The sequence below is a fragment of the Grus americana genome, chromosome 17 (genome assembly GCF_028858705.1).
Source record: "Grus americana isolate bGruAme1 chromosome 17, bGruAme1.mat, whole genome shotgun sequence".
Taxonomy (NCBI): Eukaryota; Metazoa; Chordata; class Aves; order Gruiformes; family Gruidae; genus Grus; species Grus americana.
In genome coordinates this window covers 7,242,787-7,259,315 of record NC_072868.1, presented here as the reverse complement: position 1 = coordinate 7,259,315, position 16,529 = coordinate 7,242,787, and the positions used below count along the sequence as shown (strand labels likewise).

At 39.2% G+C, this 16,529-nt stretch overlaps 1 protein-coding gene across 10 annotated transcripts in view; it reads right to left on the bottom strand.

Moving 5' to 3' along the window:
- The window catches only part of EYA2 (EYA transcriptional coactivator and phosphatase 2), a 124,058-nt gene that overhangs the window by 43,907 nt on the left and 63,622 nt on the right, over window positions 1–16,529 (bottom strand). For 8 of the 10 annotated variants that reach the window (XM_054845726.1, XM_054845727.1, XM_054845723.1 and 5 more), the window contains exons 2-5: window positions 15,611–15,729; window positions 10,453–10,501; window positions 9,700–9,842; window positions 6,706–6,822 (exon numbers count right to left, since the gene is read on the bottom strand). In XM_054845726.1, the coding sequence (XP_054701701.1) occupies window positions 6,706–6,822; window positions 9,700–9,842; window positions 10,453–10,501; window positions 15,611–15,719 (418 nt within the window). In that variant the 5' untranslated portion in view covers window positions 15,720–15,729. Of the gene's footprint in view, window positions 1–6,705; window positions 6,823–9,699; window positions 9,843–10,452; window positions 10,502–13,589; window positions 13,591–13,736; window positions 13,781–15,610; window positions 15,730–16,529 lie in introns of those variants that run through there. The other 2 variants (XM_054845730.1, XM_054845729.1) reach the window with 2 other exon arrangements.

Genomic DNA, 16,529 nt, shown 5'->3' with positions numbered 1-16,529 from the left:
GGAGCACAGCTTTGCTGCCACAGTTTTGGACTGCAACTAATGCAAACCAGCTGTGAAGCAGAAGCTTTTGAAAGAGACTACTCATTTTCTACTGAGGTTTTAATTTTATGAATCTAAGGCATCTGAGTGACAGTTTGCTGAGAACATGCTCTCGCCCTCCTTTATTTTTTGGGACTTAATATGGATTCACTATCTGTATGTCAAAGTGTGATCCACATTTCTCAAGTGTAGATTGAAATTTCCCCTTCTCACACATTTCATCACTAAGTACTTAAAGAATCAAGCTTAAAATTAAACATGCCACTTCCTTTGCAAAATTCATGCATGCAGAGCTAACTATTCATGCCAAACAGATATCTATTGGATTGTATTAAATATGTAACACAAACTGGCACACAATTACAAGAAGTTCAGGCATCTCTCAAAAAAATTTGTCTAGATTATCCAGATATTAACAAGAACCAAAATGTTTCCAGCATAAGAAAATGTAACAATTGATTAAATATTCAGATTTTACTTGGTCTCAGGCCAGGAGAACAATTCATAAGCAATTCACTCCATAAACATAAGCAACATAGATAATTAGTCCATTTCAAATCAGCGTTGCACAAAAGAAATGCCGCTTTCTATTCATTCATTATATGACAGCTGATCAGAATGGACTCTACAAAGAAAACAAACGCTCAGCAGTAGCAAAGAATTTCACTGCGTAGGTCTTTGGCCCCAAATTTATGTCTGTACTGAACTCAATACTGCTTTGCAATTCCTTGGCAAAGGAAAGTTATCCCTGTTACATAACTGAATTTTCCTTTGTAATGTAAAAAGTATTTTGTGGGTAGATAGATTTGGATATTAAAATAAAAAAAAAGTGGTCAAATCTAAATCTTTTCCTGTCCAACGACAGTATCTGCAGTGGTCTTTGGCCATAGTTTTAAATGTTGTGCAACTTCATACTTTCATACCAGCTGTCATTTTAGAAATAACAACTGAAGAGCAAGGCATTGTCTAGGAATTAATGACAAGCTGAGAAGAGATGGCCTGATGTGCAATAAAGGGGTAACATATGCTCATGCAACCACAGGAAATGCTCTATAAGCTGGCTGCTATTGCTCTCTCTGCATAGCTGATGGTTTTCTATGTTAGCTAGTGTGCTGGCACAGTATTACATTGCTTATTAAATGGTAAGTTTCTTATATTCCAAAGGTTTCTCCCTCACCCTCAGCAACAAGCAGTTTCATCAATTGCCAGTTAAGACAGTAAGATCTTTGGGGCAGAAGTTCAATATCTTTGTGTCTTATGTTCAATTTCTGTTACTGAATAATAATTTTACCAAAAGTCTGAGCAAATCAGTGAACTGCTAAGTTGTCAGAAAATGTAAGCTCAGAAAAAAATGTGTGCTAAAAAGCACAATAAACTTCTAATATCCAGTCTAGGATGTTGTTTGAGGATTTGGTGCTGTAATTGTACACTTACAGGAGGATTGATTAAGAAATGGCATAGACCTTGAAGCAGCATTTCTTTACTAGCATTACAAATGTATCATTTTAAAGACAATAACTGTTGCCTCCTCTTCCAATTCATGATACTAAAAATGAGTGGCATCCCCAGATTGGTCACATGCCTATTTCAAATATGGTCACTTCATTACAAAACAAACAGATTTTGTAAATACAATAATGACACAGAACAACACTGTATACAGCACTGGTTAAAAAAAAAGTCAGTTCTTCAGAGTAAATCAGTGAATAGCAGATTTCAGTGTATTTGAATGTTACTCAAAGTCTGATGATATACTATCATATCCAGTTACATGGCAATTAAAATCATTTCAATCTATAATACCTTTGTGATACAATTACATGTTATTTTTATGAGCTATAGAACTTGCCAATCTCATATTTTATATTTATATATGTGTATGACACACTGCATTAGCTATTTAGCTTATAAACCCTTCCACATTTAATTTATTTTCATGCCAGGGAAGCATGAAAATACATTTCCCCTTCTGGCTGGCTGTAAAATAGGAGTTTTTTTCTTTACATTCATAATGACCAAAAGAACGTTCTATCCTCATTCTTGCTTTTTAATGGATTCTGTTCTCACTCCAGAATCAGGATACAGTTGATAACTGGACTTAAAGATTAAAAGCTGAATGCTACCCCATTACACCTGCATCATCTGTGCTTATAATGAAAATGAACAGACTTGAGAGAGAGCAGAATTTGGCTTCAGAAGCACCATGTTACTGACAACAATCATCGGGAGGTGAGGCTGCAACCTGACACGTGTATCCCAGCCAGAGGTAGTGCTGGTACCAAAGAAACATGAGAGCACACAAACCAGCACCAACTACATTGGCGCTTACTGAAGGAGAACATTTGTCCTAGAGCTCTGTGAGACAAAGTATTTGTCATCCAGGAAGTTATTTATTCCTTGGTGACTGATATAACATCCTACAATGAGTGCCTATTTGCTGGCTGGACCATATAACTCATAAATGAGGGGACAGCGAAGAGGGATCACGCAGGCTGCATGATCTGTTCAACATTCACAGTCTCACCACCCATGCCTGCCTGCAGGTGACTTCACTACATGGATCTGGGAGCTGGTTCTCAATGGAAGCAAACAATACCAAAGTCACTTCACTTATGTACTTGAAGTATTACCATCTTACAATACTTGCAGAGCTTAGCTTAAGAACATATTTTTTTCCTCCCACTTTAAAATACAAAACTGAGCAGCACACACTCCTGGAGATACCCTTCCTTGCTGATCCCCTGCAAGCTACCCTCTTCAATATCTCTCTTTCAACATGATGCAGTAAACATTTTGTCCTTGAGGTAGGGGTTAAGAGCTTGACTCTTAGAGTCCCCCTGAAATTTGATTTTATAAAAACAGGTAAATAAAATTTGCCCTTTTCAGCGGGTTTAGCCCATCACCCAGAGTCCTCGCCTGGGTCAGCAACGGGGTGACCAAAAGGACTGATGTGAACCGAGCAAAAGTCTCAATGATCCTGGAGCTGGGTGACACAGAGAGTTGCTTGCTCGCATTAGGGAGACAGAACGATCACCTCCCCACCCCCAAGTGCTGTGGCGTGGGAAAGCACTGAGCACACATTCCTCGGTAGCACTCAGCACAGGAAGCCTCCTGGCTTCTCACTCAAACCTTTCACTAGCACTCAGCAAGGTAAATAAACCGTACTGTCAGGGAGCTTCAGACTGTTTCTCTCATGAGCAAGGAGAAGAAGGGTGGAAATACTTGTTTACAACAGGAAGACACATTTACTCCTTCTCCCTTTGCCTTGGAGTAAGCACCTGCCACTTGCACAAACTGTTTTTCTCCATTTTCTTTTGCATTAAAGGCTTAGTGAGCTGGCTGAAATGATGTTCCTGGCATAAAAATCTGAAAAGAAGTGATTGCACCTAATACCACAGCATCACCCTGGGGAAAATTATCTGAAAGCACTTTGGGTATATTCATGCTCACATGCATGAAGTTCCCCCCAGCCTGTTTTGATACAACACATGGTTGTGTCACTATTGTTCGCAAGTGTAACATTTTCAAGTGCTGATGCACAAAATTTGCCTGTCTAAACCTCTGGATTGAACAAAGGGGCCATCTTAAAAACTTCAGTCCCAAGTGAGTCAAGAGTTTGCCTTCTCAAACAGCTCAGATTCTTCTAAGCTAACACAAAGCACATGTGGAAGCTGTGTTCTGGGGAAACAAAAACCAACAGAAACCTAGACAGGAATACAGTGATTTTCCAAGGCAGCAAAAGAAAACACCAGTACTTTGTCAATAGTGGTGTTACAGCCATCAGTATCTAATCATATAGCAGCATATAGTCAGAAGGCAGCATGGCTGCTATTGCTCCGGGAGAGCACAGACCTGGCACTTCAGCCTATCGATGAAAGCTGTGACCCTCCAGCACCTACAACTGCTGGTAACTGCAAGCCACAGTTTTAATAAAAAAGAGAGGACTTCCCCTGCTGAAAGTGTAACACAATCTCCAAATAAGATCGATATGTTCAAGGAGCAAAACAGAAGCCAAAAACTGAACTCTGGTTAGGGGTAGGATGGATGAAGCTTGTAGGAGTCAAGGTGACAAAAAAACCCCAACACATAGGCTACATGGGTTTTTTATTTTTTGGTGCCACATTCAAGCCAGGTGTCTCCAGCATGTCCCACAAGGGATTCAAACCACATAAACCACCTTAGCGTTAGAGATATGGGCTGTGACAAAACTAGCACGTGAAGTTGCAGCAGAGGGTCACCTCTCAGTCTTCTGCTTTCTTATATAATTTCTAGAATAAAACGGGGTTTACCCTTGCTTCCCAGTTTTCATAACTGTTTAGGATTTTATTTGCTCTCAGACTTAAAATCAAAGTGGATGTGTCTGTCCACCTTTCACATCCAGGGTTGAGAACAATTGAGAGAACTGACACAGCGTTGCAAGGGAAATAGCTAAGTGTAATGACACAAAAGGGAATTTTGCCTAGAGGTTTTAAAAAAGACCCCCAACAACATAAAAAAGCAAAGTGAGAGGCTTGATCTCTCTCCCTTCCCATGGCTTCTACAAGAACTTGGGAAAGCTGTGCAATTCCTCTTTAGTTTTCCAACGCTTGGAAAATCTCTGAGGGAAGGACAAAGCTAAGGCAGAGCTTTATCCTCATGTGCATCTTCCTTCCCGCCAGTGAATTCACTTCCCTTGGAGTGACTTTTTTCCTGCAGTGAAACAGCCTTTCAGAGAGCTCATGTGCACGTGGTACAGACAGACTAGCGCTGCTACCAGGAGAGCTGCTGCAGTTGTACCTGAGCTGCTTTTAAACTAACGAGTCTGGATACATACAGTCACAGCAGGAAAGGGTGCAGCACAGCCTGCGTGGCTGATGGGCTTCCTGACTCTTCCAATTCACCAGCACCTAAATCAGGTAATTTTAAACTACTTGAGGTATGTTCATTTGTGCTACTGCCACATCTGTCACAGTAATGAAGATATTTGCCAAGAAACAGCAAGAATATTTGCGTTTTGATCTCTTGGAAATGTTTTTTTAACACTTGGCTCACTTCATGCACTCATGGCAATTCATGCTTAATGCAACGCACTTTCAAATGCAGGTGTGCTGAGGTTTAGCAGAAGACAAAATCTAATCTTTACTTTTTACTAGTCAAGTTCAATACAAACACCAAAGTGGACTCAGAATATGAGGCCTACAGGTGAGGAATGAAACTGCACTCCCAGGGGACTCAAGGTAGAGGCACAGAGATGGAGTGACATTTTAAGGACATAATCTATTTCTCAGAATGTACTCATAACTCTTCTTCTATGTAAAACGATTGATAAAGCTGAAATGGTTATTGTATGGTTTCTCTCATCTGCTATTGTTGCAGTAGAATTTATCAGCATTCTTTGCAGGATTGCCTGGATAGGTGGTTTTAAATTCAGATCACACAGAGTACATCCAAATTCTAGTACTCCTCCTCCAATTCATGCTTAATGACTCAGCAAGTCTCAGGAAAATAAAAAAAAAAAATCAACATAATTCATAAAGATCAGGAACAGTACACACTGGAGGAAAAAGCACATGGAGTACCAGCCAAATAATGAAAACCTGCCATATGCAGTTCAGGTTTCTAACCAATAGCACCAAAATGCTCCAAGAAATCAAATACCATGCTAGAAATGGGCTAAAGGGAATCACAAATTAAATTCCACCATTTTCATTTACTTTGCACTTCTTGGCAATTCAGATTTAAACCCTTTTATGACTTAGTTGGAGTTGGCAAGTCAACATTCAATCTCCTGAGAGTTGGTGTTTCATACAGCTTCCCAAATGGAATGACCAGAAAAGAACTTTAAGTTTTATATTTAGAAATAAAAGTATATTTTGGCCTTCCTGGTAGTACAGCAAACTAAGTGTTGTAAAGCTACAAGCACAAGGCACTGTCTCTGAAGCCTTAACAGAATCCAACTTATTATTTTAGAATAAATTATTATTCTGACAACAATAAAAGTTATTCTAAACTTACTAGATTTAGCTCAGTAACCTTGAAGAAAAAAACAGCTGCTTTCAGCTCAGCTCTTCTGAACCTTACCTCAGTAGCATGTAGGTAATTAATGATGTTGGTACTTTGGGAGTGAAAACAGGCAGATGTATCTTAGCAAGTATTAGTTATGTCTTAACAGTAAAAAAAAAAAAAATTAGTATCAAGGTATCAGCTTTTTAAAAGAAATAGTGGATAGAATATACAGAAGTTTAACTACAGAGCAGTTTGTTCAGGACAGCATACGGCCAAAGCATAATACTAACAGTATTGTTTGCATGAAGTGTAAAACCACCTTTGTTTTGCTTCCACTCAGAATCTAGGAATTCACACTAACACAACAATCCCAGGTATGCAGTCACAAAATTAATTAAAAAAACACAAAACACAGTTTCTGCAGAAAGGCAAAGCTTATATTGATCATATGTGAAGTTTTGCTAGGGTATACTAGTGCTAAATCCTGTACCTCAGCCAGAAATTAATTCCTTGATGAGCAAAGCAGATCCATGAAGACTTACCTCCTTCCCTATCCTGACTGCCTATGCCTAATACCAATGATTTTCATCATAATTGCAACGGAAGAAGAATTACTCTATATGGGGTTATAAGATTCTGACTTCTCACAGCACATCCTGTAAGGCAGCAAGCTGTACTCACCATGCATCTGGTACGTGTACGGTGCTTGTCCGGCAGTCGGGGTACTGAAGCTGGAGCCGTAGCTAAGAAACCCACTCTGGCCTGGGGAATGGCTAAGGCTGTCCTCTGTTTTGATGCCTTTGGGGCACATAGTAGGAACCAAAAGCAGAAATTGAGTGTCCGTCATATAAAGGTGTAAAAAAGTAAGTTTAGGAATTAACAATTTTTCAGCTAGATTTTAATGTAATAAAATCTTTTTTTCCTACACTTTCTTGTATTTTTTTAAATTATCTGCATTACCCAAACAGGTCTCTTAATGGAGTCAAGTAACTTCATCACAAATAATATCTGAGTCAGAGTCAGCTACATCCTGTATCCACACACAAATGAACTTTTGCTATGATGGGGAAACAACCATGAATAATACTGTTTTCAAAAACAATTTCTGAACCAATAGTTTTGGTTTAGAATTAAACAAACTCATTGCTCATGAACTTTCTGAACAGTTATCAGATGCAAGCAATGACTAACAAAGCAACAGGACCTTCAGCAAAATAACCTTAAGACTTTTGTTCTCAACAGTTATGTTTTACCTGCATTATATTTTCAGCTTTGGTAGCAAAATATTTATTGGCAAGCCATACAGGAGAGTTATCATCTATTCAGTTAGATATAACATACAGTTCGGGAACAACAGGTAAGGCCTGAAGCCACAAAAATCTTTTCATTACTAAAATCAGGCAATTAAACTGACAATTTACAGGGGGAAGAGCAATAGTTGAATTAAACATTGCAAGATGAAACCTTTGCTGGTAGTGATAGGGGCTGATATTTTATTATGAGATGCTGCTGAGATTGTACAGCTGTATTATTAAAACAAACAGCTGAAAGGTGCGTCTTATTATGAACCCTTTGGGCGTGATTCTTTCCTCCTTTGCATGCCTATTTACACAAAACAAAAAATGGCCATTGGACAGACCCTGAGTGCTGGGACTAAACAAAGACCCTGTTGATGTCCTGGCCTTGGATTTACACACTTCCCAGGCCGTTGTCATCTTTTAGCACTTGTAGGCAAACTTGCCAAAAGACAAGTCGAATTCACGTGACTTTCACCAAACATGCTGTTTTCTAGCTAAATGACTCTTAAAAGCAACAAGTCTGCATTTGCTCAGGTTGGGAGTAAGTTCTCTCAGATAATGTTTTCTCTAATAAAAAAACACTTCTTTTAGCTTTAGGTGAGAATAACTGCAATGCAATTTGAGTACAAGCTAGCAACAAGATGACAATGCTGCACTGTGAAATGCAGGAAGTTTATTTGGACAGTGAATGAACATGTGTTGGTGCAAGCGTCCGGCTCCATTACTGCTGGGGAAGTGAAGGGATTTGCGAGTGTGCGCAGAGAAGCCGCTTTTCATAACATCCCATGCTTTTCAATTACATCAGCGCTCCGCATGCAAGCACTCAACCTACTCCAGCTACAATTAATCTTCAGCGAATGGGCCTTTTTGGAAGTCTAAAAATTGTTGTCAGACAGCGAAATAACTTAGCACCAAATTAATTTCCACACAATGTTCTGTTTTGTCTAGAAACTGGCCGAGTTTTATTTTTGTGCTTAAAACCAATACTGCTTCATTGTTCTTGGTTGTCAGCCAGGTGGAGTTTTTCATATGCTGTGTTGAGTATCTTAGAGAGGGTATATGGGCTGGGGGAGGGAAATCACTGTTCAAGGATGCTAAGAGGTCATCCGCAGGATTTATAAGCAGCATATGGGCCTGACACATGTATGCCCTAAAGACTCTAGGCAGTAGCAAATGGCTCTACTTTCACCTGCTCTAACAGGACAACTGTTCAGAGTTTGCCTTGGAAATCAGCCAGCTGATGCAAACACACAAGTAGCTCCAGGAAAGGGTCTCAAAACATTCCTCTCATCATCCTGGTAGAGCTTCGGCTCTGCCAAGCCCATTTCGCTGGCCTTCCAGACCGCTGCACTGAATTTCCCTTCAGTAAAAGCCTTGTCAATGGCTGTATGAAAGCTTCTTGTTGGGAAGGGATACGGTGTTTGCCAAGCACATGAAGGTGTTTAAGAGCACAAGAAAAAAGAGGAGCGGAAACAGAACTATGAAGCCATTTTAATGCTATAAGACTCAGCACTCACAGGATCAGCTGGGAATAAGGAGTCCAGAGCTTTCTGTTAATGAGCTGTACCTAAGCAAGAGCAGTATCTCTTTGGTCTTTAGGAAAGGAAAGAACTTCCCAGCTCCCTCAAGAGCTTGGTATTTCCACGCAGACCTTGAGGACGCTCTTAACACTTGGTTCACCAGGCACTCCCCCATCAGGAGCACCGGTTTAATCAGTCCCCTGCCTGAATCGCCCAGCTGCTCCTGCCCAGCACCACCTCCCCACAGCTGCTGGCGAGGCTGTGCAGGAAAGCAGGGAACAAAGCTGACTGGGGTTAGAAACGTTTAGTGCACCTACAGTTAACAACCGTTCATTTAAATATGAATTGCCTTCCAAAAACAAAGTACTCTATCATTTCACCCATGCCTTATTCTGCTCTGTGTCTTGGCTCTTCCGTAATAATATACAAAAAGTTTTTTCTTAAAGTAGCTTGTATCATTGAAACTCCGAAAGAATCAAGGAAGACAAAGTGTAGTTTACCTAAATATCATATTTACTGCAAGAGACTTTGTCTTGGCAGTGAGCCATGGGAACACTCACCAGCTACTACTCCTAAGCGGCACATCCTACTGAACCTGAGTTTCTCATGTTGTTTCATATCCTACTGACTGGCTCCGAACTTAACTAGTTTGTAAGATCATAACCCAGGATATCAAGAGCTGAAAGATAGTTCAAAAGTAATCCTAACATTTTTAACAAAGTCAGATTTCCCTCTAAGCCTGAGAACACTGCAAATACAGAAAGGACCTTTCATTCTAAAGCTTAAGACTTCAAATATATTTTTCTAGGAGCAAGACGAAGATGTCCTCAAAGGTAACATGACGCCAGAGTACTCACTGTAGGAGGGTATGCCATAGGGCTGCCCTGGAGGAGGATACGCAGTGTATGCAGCAGCCTGCTGGATTCCCGCGCTGTACTGAGTCTGTCCATATGTTGCCATTGTTGGGAAAGATGGGACAGTCACTATATGGGGATAATGTCTATTCAGAACAAGAAAACAGAAGGTCTAAGGGAATAGTTACTGTACATGATCTTTTAGAGCACATGTAGAACACTTTGATAAAATAATACCCAAAGTATGATGGTGAATATTTCGGGAACTCAGAATTGATTAGACTGGGGCAAAAGTTTATTTCAGTATATAGTTCCTAGTATGAGCTATTAAGATTAAGCTACCTAAATGCATGGGGACTTTAAGACTGTGAAAAATATATGCTAGTTAAAAAAGTAAAATAACATCAACACTCTGATTTTTCATGTTTCATTTAGAGTTTGCCAAACAACCGAGTGTCATAGGAAAACTCTGACATTTCAAAACATTACTCTCTGGTCACTCATAAACACAACAATATTCAAACTGGTAAGGTTCGGATTCCCAGAGTACAGAAGTACAGTGCACAGTACCTCAAACCTTCTTTCACTCCATATCTAACGAGATTAAGAACCAGTTACTTTCCTGGGCCAGAGACATGCAGGGGAACAGGTGGATGGGCTTAAGACAAATGCTTTTTAAGGTGACAGAAGTCTGCACAAAATGGCTGTTCAGCAAAACACGGTTTTTAAATTACAGCACTTGGCACGAGCACTCACTTTGTGGAGTACAGATGGAGAGGACACTGTGGTGCTGCTTTGCTGCTGCCTGGAAAACAAAATTAAAGGGTCTTAGATTTTCATCATGTTCTGTTCTACGGCCAGCTGATATCACTGTTTTTACCGCTGCTGGTTTGAGAAAAATACACAGGAATTAGAAGACTTCGTTTTTAGTGAATCTCCACAAACTGAAATAGGTAAGAAAGTTATTCTCCACTTAACAACAAATATAGATTTAGTTTTTAATTGAGGTTGATACTAATTGATTGATCTACCAGTTTCTTCTTTTCACAGGACTGATGTCAATCATGAAGCTGGGCTTTGGTGGGATGACTCATATGCTAAAGGCTACAAAAGCAACTACTATGATTATTGAAGTGATTTCAGCCCACTGCACTTTTTGCCCTATTGCTTTTTTTGGTACTCTCCTAGACCATGACTCACTTTCTTTACTGTTCATTAAAATATATAAAATCAAAACAAATATTAAAAATACAACATTGTAAATCTCCTTACTCTGAAATTTTTTGAGTTAACTGTAACCTACCTTATTGACCTGCCAGCAATCAAAATATTAAACCAGTAGAAAACATATCACACAGGTTATATGTGCAGGATGCCTTCCAATGTACCGAACAGTTGTGCCCTGTAACACTACCAAATAAAAATGTGCCACCATCTTTTCTTTTTTTTAAATTTTTTTTTTAAAGCTAAATTAAAACGTGCAAGTTGCCTGCACATTGTACTGAAAACATCGTACCTAAATGCCACCATAAGTATTATGCAAGTTGCCTCCATAATGCCATCCAAATTTTGCTACTCGGTTCCTGGCTGGAGCTGTCAGATTATAGCACTATAAATGCCAAAACACCCTCAAAATCATCAATAATGGCATTAGGCACAACAGATTCAGCCTCTCTATCTGCTGGCTGCATCAATGAACACACCAGACTAATTGCACACAGCTTCTCCACCCAGGGAGAACATCAAGAATCATGCTGGCCACTGACAGCAGCGCCACCATTCTTGACATTGGCTGCTGGCATCTATAGTGTCATTTGTCACACAGTATAGGAAATATCACCTAACCTCATGCAGAAGACGATCTCTCAACTGCAGGTGTACATGCTGGGTGGAAAGGGAGATTCCTGCAGTGCCCTCGATGCCTGCACATTGCTACTGCCAGGCAGGAAATATCTGCAGTGCTGTCCCATGCATCGACAGGGACGCACCCGCAATGCTGTAGACAGATTATCTTCAGTATGAAGTTGTCTGAAACAGCATCACTTCATTTGTTCAGCTGTTCGTGAGTTGGTGAATTAAACATTTAAAGCATGTTTTATTTAATGAAATACGCAAATACATATAAGGTCTAAATACATTCAAACAGTCCTATGGGTTTGAGTAACTTGTTATGCCATAAACTTGGAAAGAACTTCCAAAAAGATCCAACATGCTCACATATGAAATGTTCATTCTTCCTGATTTAACTCTCTTTTGAAATTGTTCTTTCCTATACAGCCCTTTTTCACAGCATTTTATATGGCCTTATCATTTTACATTATAACATGGGGATTATACCAAACTATCTTTAAAAACACAGCCATTTAATTGGATACCTTTTTAAACTAAATGTCATTAAAAAATGCATTTTTATCTTTGTTCACATGTTTATGAAAAAACCCCAATGGGGGTGCATGAGTTCTAACTAAAAAGATTTAATTACTAGATATTATTCTTTTTAAAAAATGTTGATTTGTATAATGTCTACTATATGTAGTAATAATACTGAAAGTATTAATTACAATATTATTTTTAGAATGTTAATTTGTATAATGTTTACTGTAATATTAATACTTAAATTCTAAATTTCCTAGGAAACATAAGACTGAGCTGAATTTCCTAGGAAACAATAACATTTGGTTAAAAGATGGAAACATCTAAATCACACACTTTCTTCAAAAAAGAGGTCATTTTTTCACAAACTCAGAAATCTTCAGAGATAACCTTATTCAAAATTAAAAAAAAAAAAAAAATAATATCCATGTACTCCTTTCTCTCTTCTCCAGAATAACTGCAGTTGTCTAATAAGAACTACACAGTACGTTAGAATAGATAAAAAAATGTGAAAATAAAGGTGTCTGTGCTTAGGTGCTTACTGAGGTCTTTTCTGAATCTGAAAGCAAACAGCCTTTTTTTGGTAACGTTTGTGAGCCTCTTGGCTCTTCCCCCTGCAACCTGTCACCCAGCTGAGTGCTTGCAAGCTGACTGTGACCACTTCCCTGCCCCATACTTACCTTTAAGAGTCTCCTAACTGTTTCATGTGCAGTATCAGAGCAGCGTTACTGCACCATCATTGCTTTAGGGAAGCTGGCTCTGGTAACAAAGGCACTGACAACTGGGGGAAACAGGTTTCAGAGTGAGCTGGCCATGACAGCATCGACACTGATGCTTATTATTGTTAAGAGAACAACCCAACCCAGCTTGGGTACATCTACCTGTGCAGCAACAGATCCCAAGAGTCATCTGTCCACAGCCTGTATGCTGAAATCTAATGTCTTTCCTAGCACCATGCTGGACGCATGTTCCACCCCCTTCCTCTCTTCTCTGGGTATGAAGAAGAAACAGCAAACTCGCCCAAATGTAGCCACTGTGTTTAAACACACTTTCATCACCTACTCTTCACTCTTCCTCCTCCAAGGTACTTTCCTGTGCCATAACCTTCTCATTGCACCCTCCTTCAAAACAAACTCAAGTCTGATGTCCTTTCCGATCCCACCTCTTCCAAGCTGTCCTGCAGTTCTGCCAGAGCTCTCCCTCTGGCTGAGTACACCCCCAAAACACCACAAAGGGGCAAATATCACAGCTACCCCTGTGTCCTTTTCCAGGGTCCCCTGCAGACACCATGTGCTCTAAGCACTGATCCGTTTGCAAAGGACAGCTCAGGCAGGAGGAGAGTGTGCCAGGGGAGGGACTGCGCAACCTATATAGCCCTAACTGCTAACAGAATCATCCTGATCACTGACAGAAGCAAAACCATAAGGACTCCTTCTTCAACCCTGAAACACCTTAGAAAAGTAAAACCCACTAGTGACCCTGCCTTAGCTGCTCTACCTATAAAACGTGGGCAACAATACCCTATTTCCCAAGCAACAGGAAGAGAGGTTTAGTTTAAAAAATAATAATTAAAAATTGACAAAGGATAGTATTATACAAATGTACACACTCATTTACATACACAGGTATAGAAAAAAGATTGGTTTTACATCCGAGGCTGGGCTTACCTGACTCCCTTCAAACTCACTATGAAAAATTTTCTTTGACTTACCTGAAAGAAAACAGTTTAGAAAATTAGATTTTTAGATTGTGAAAACAAAAACTATACCATTTCTGTCACACTGTTCCTCATTACCAAACAGAATTGCATTGAAGAAATATACTTTTTAAGTTTTCATTCATTTAATTCATAGTGCCTTTTACATTTGAAAAACAGCAGGACAGTTTGAGCATAGGCTTAATTTCTTCTCTATTTGAAAAATATTACACCTTCAAATTTTATTTTTTGAAGAAGCACGTACAGAATAAACATGTTTGCCAAGAATGCCAAGTGGGGATTTACTGCAAGTGAATATGCAATACGCTACTGTCATTGCCAAAAAAAGACAAGTTAAACCTACATGTGTTTCCACCTGAAAGTGTAGGACTACAGGCAAAATGTGCATTTGAAAATTATATTGATATAATTGGACATGTCATGATAAGAACCCATGAAAACAGCAGGCCAGACATCTACATGGACATCCACATAAGTATTGCAACTAAACTTGCTAAAATTAAAATTAAATGTGTAATACAGAGCATGCATTTGCAGGCATTTATTGTATTAAAAGCTCTGGCAGTGTGTGACTTGAAAACACACAAGTATTTTCAGGTTCTTCAAACTAACAAGAGGTATTTTCAAGGGAAAGAGCATAATCTTAGTAGCACAGGAGATCATTCTGTAGAAAAATAACCATAATATTTCTATAAGAAAGGTATCAACACGAGCTGTCACTAACAAACAGTACAAGTGCTATGTTGGTTCTTATTTACGTCATATAACAACAAATAGAAATTTACAAAATTATGTATCTAAAAATCATTTCTAGCTCTAATCTTTTCTGCAAACACGTACATTTAAGAGGATGTTTCTTTTAGATTGTTATCCCTTCAACTGCTTCTGTAAATAGGCAGTCATGATGTATGTGACTTAATCACGCAATTTCTAATGCCTTAGCAAACATGCAAGCAAAACATCTCCTTAGCTTCTAAGAGCCTATAAATGAAGGGTTAAAGCTACTACTAAAACATAATAGCCAGTGCCTTTTGCTAACTCCTCTCCAACAGGAAGGCTGACAGATCCTGACCGCAGCAAACAATAGCTGGGATTGTACTAGCGAGAACTAGTTCAGCTGCATCACTTGCCAATAATTTTTTTAGCAGATTTAACATTCTTCTGTTTCCTTCACTTGAACAGTATGAATGAGGGGGAAGGAGGAGAGCAGATAAATTTCCATCAGAGGCTCAACCACTGAAAGAATTTGTCCTTGGTACCTGCCAAATGGGAAATTTCAGACCAGAGGCCAGCAGGGCTAACCGTTTGGAGATGACAGTAATGATCTCAGAGCGATAAAAACTGGGGCACGGGGCTGCTTTGGCAAAATGTTTTCTGGCTGCACAATACGTTGCTGGGCCTGGGAGCCCACATGCTCTGCACCCAACAGCAGCAGCACAGGACTCACATTCATGCCACCACTGTGGCTCTAGTGGGGTCCAAACGAAAACTACCAGCTCTACACAAAATGTGTTTTATACCTCCAGTTAGTCCAGTGGAACAAACATAAACATGCACATGTGCATATGTATGCACCTACTATACAAAGATATATATCTACATATAAAACATTTTAATGCCATTTGCATTCAAACTGTTGCTGAACTAAAGGATTCAGCCAGAACTGGAACATCTACAAACAAATACTCAAAAATCACAGTTGCTCACTATACTATAGAACTAATTGTCAAAGCAGAGGCCCTGCATATGGCCAGTTCCCTTTGGTTACATACATATACACATTATGTGAAAGCCAGTAAACAGCAAGCAAAAGAGGCAACCTACCTTCTATGTCATCTGGAGCCGTGGCATAAATGTTGGAAAGGTTAAGCTTCAGTCTGTCAGGGCACTCTCTATTTACAGTCAGGCTGGGTGATATCACTAGATCTAGCATTTCCTTATACCTGAAGGAAAACAAAGGAAAAATATAATTTATTCATTAATTATGCATGCTTTACTAATGATTCAATTTTTTTCCCTAAGAGTATAAATATTAAAGCTGATTACCTAAACCCAGGCTTCATATAAATTCCACATAATAACATTCACTAAAGTTTTCATCAAAGGGAAATGCTGAATTAAAATGAAGTACTTGCTTCCTTGGAGATTACACCCATCTGATTAATGCTTTCCCTTTCTTCCTGGATTTTGCCACACAAAAACTGAATTTCCTTATCTCTCATATGCCATTGGACCGAGAATGTACACACCAGTGTCCAGTGAGGCTCCAGAACATACTATTAAGGGCTGAAAATGAAGTTGAGGGCAGTTAACAGCATTATCTAGTCTTACAAGATAATAAGGTTAGTACTGGTGATAGGATCAGTTTTCCAGGGGCCACTTAAACCAGGCACCTAACTACAATGTCCTGACCATTAGGTGGCAGTGATACAAGGACAGTCCTTTTCACATAAATAACTTCACCTGATTTAACTGAAAATTTCAAATGAACAATATAGAGGACATAATCCAAAGAAAAACATAATTGTTTGTGCATGCACATGACCTACACTATAACGAAAGCTTACAAACTATGCATTACACAAACAGTTCAGAAAAGAGAATGACTAAGTCATCATTTTAGACCCTATGCACAACATGAACATGTCTATTCATCCAAATACCACCATTTTCAATATGTGTCTAACTCCTGCTATACACTTTTTTAGAAGCGGGGTCCAAAGACACTTGCTTCAAACAGAGC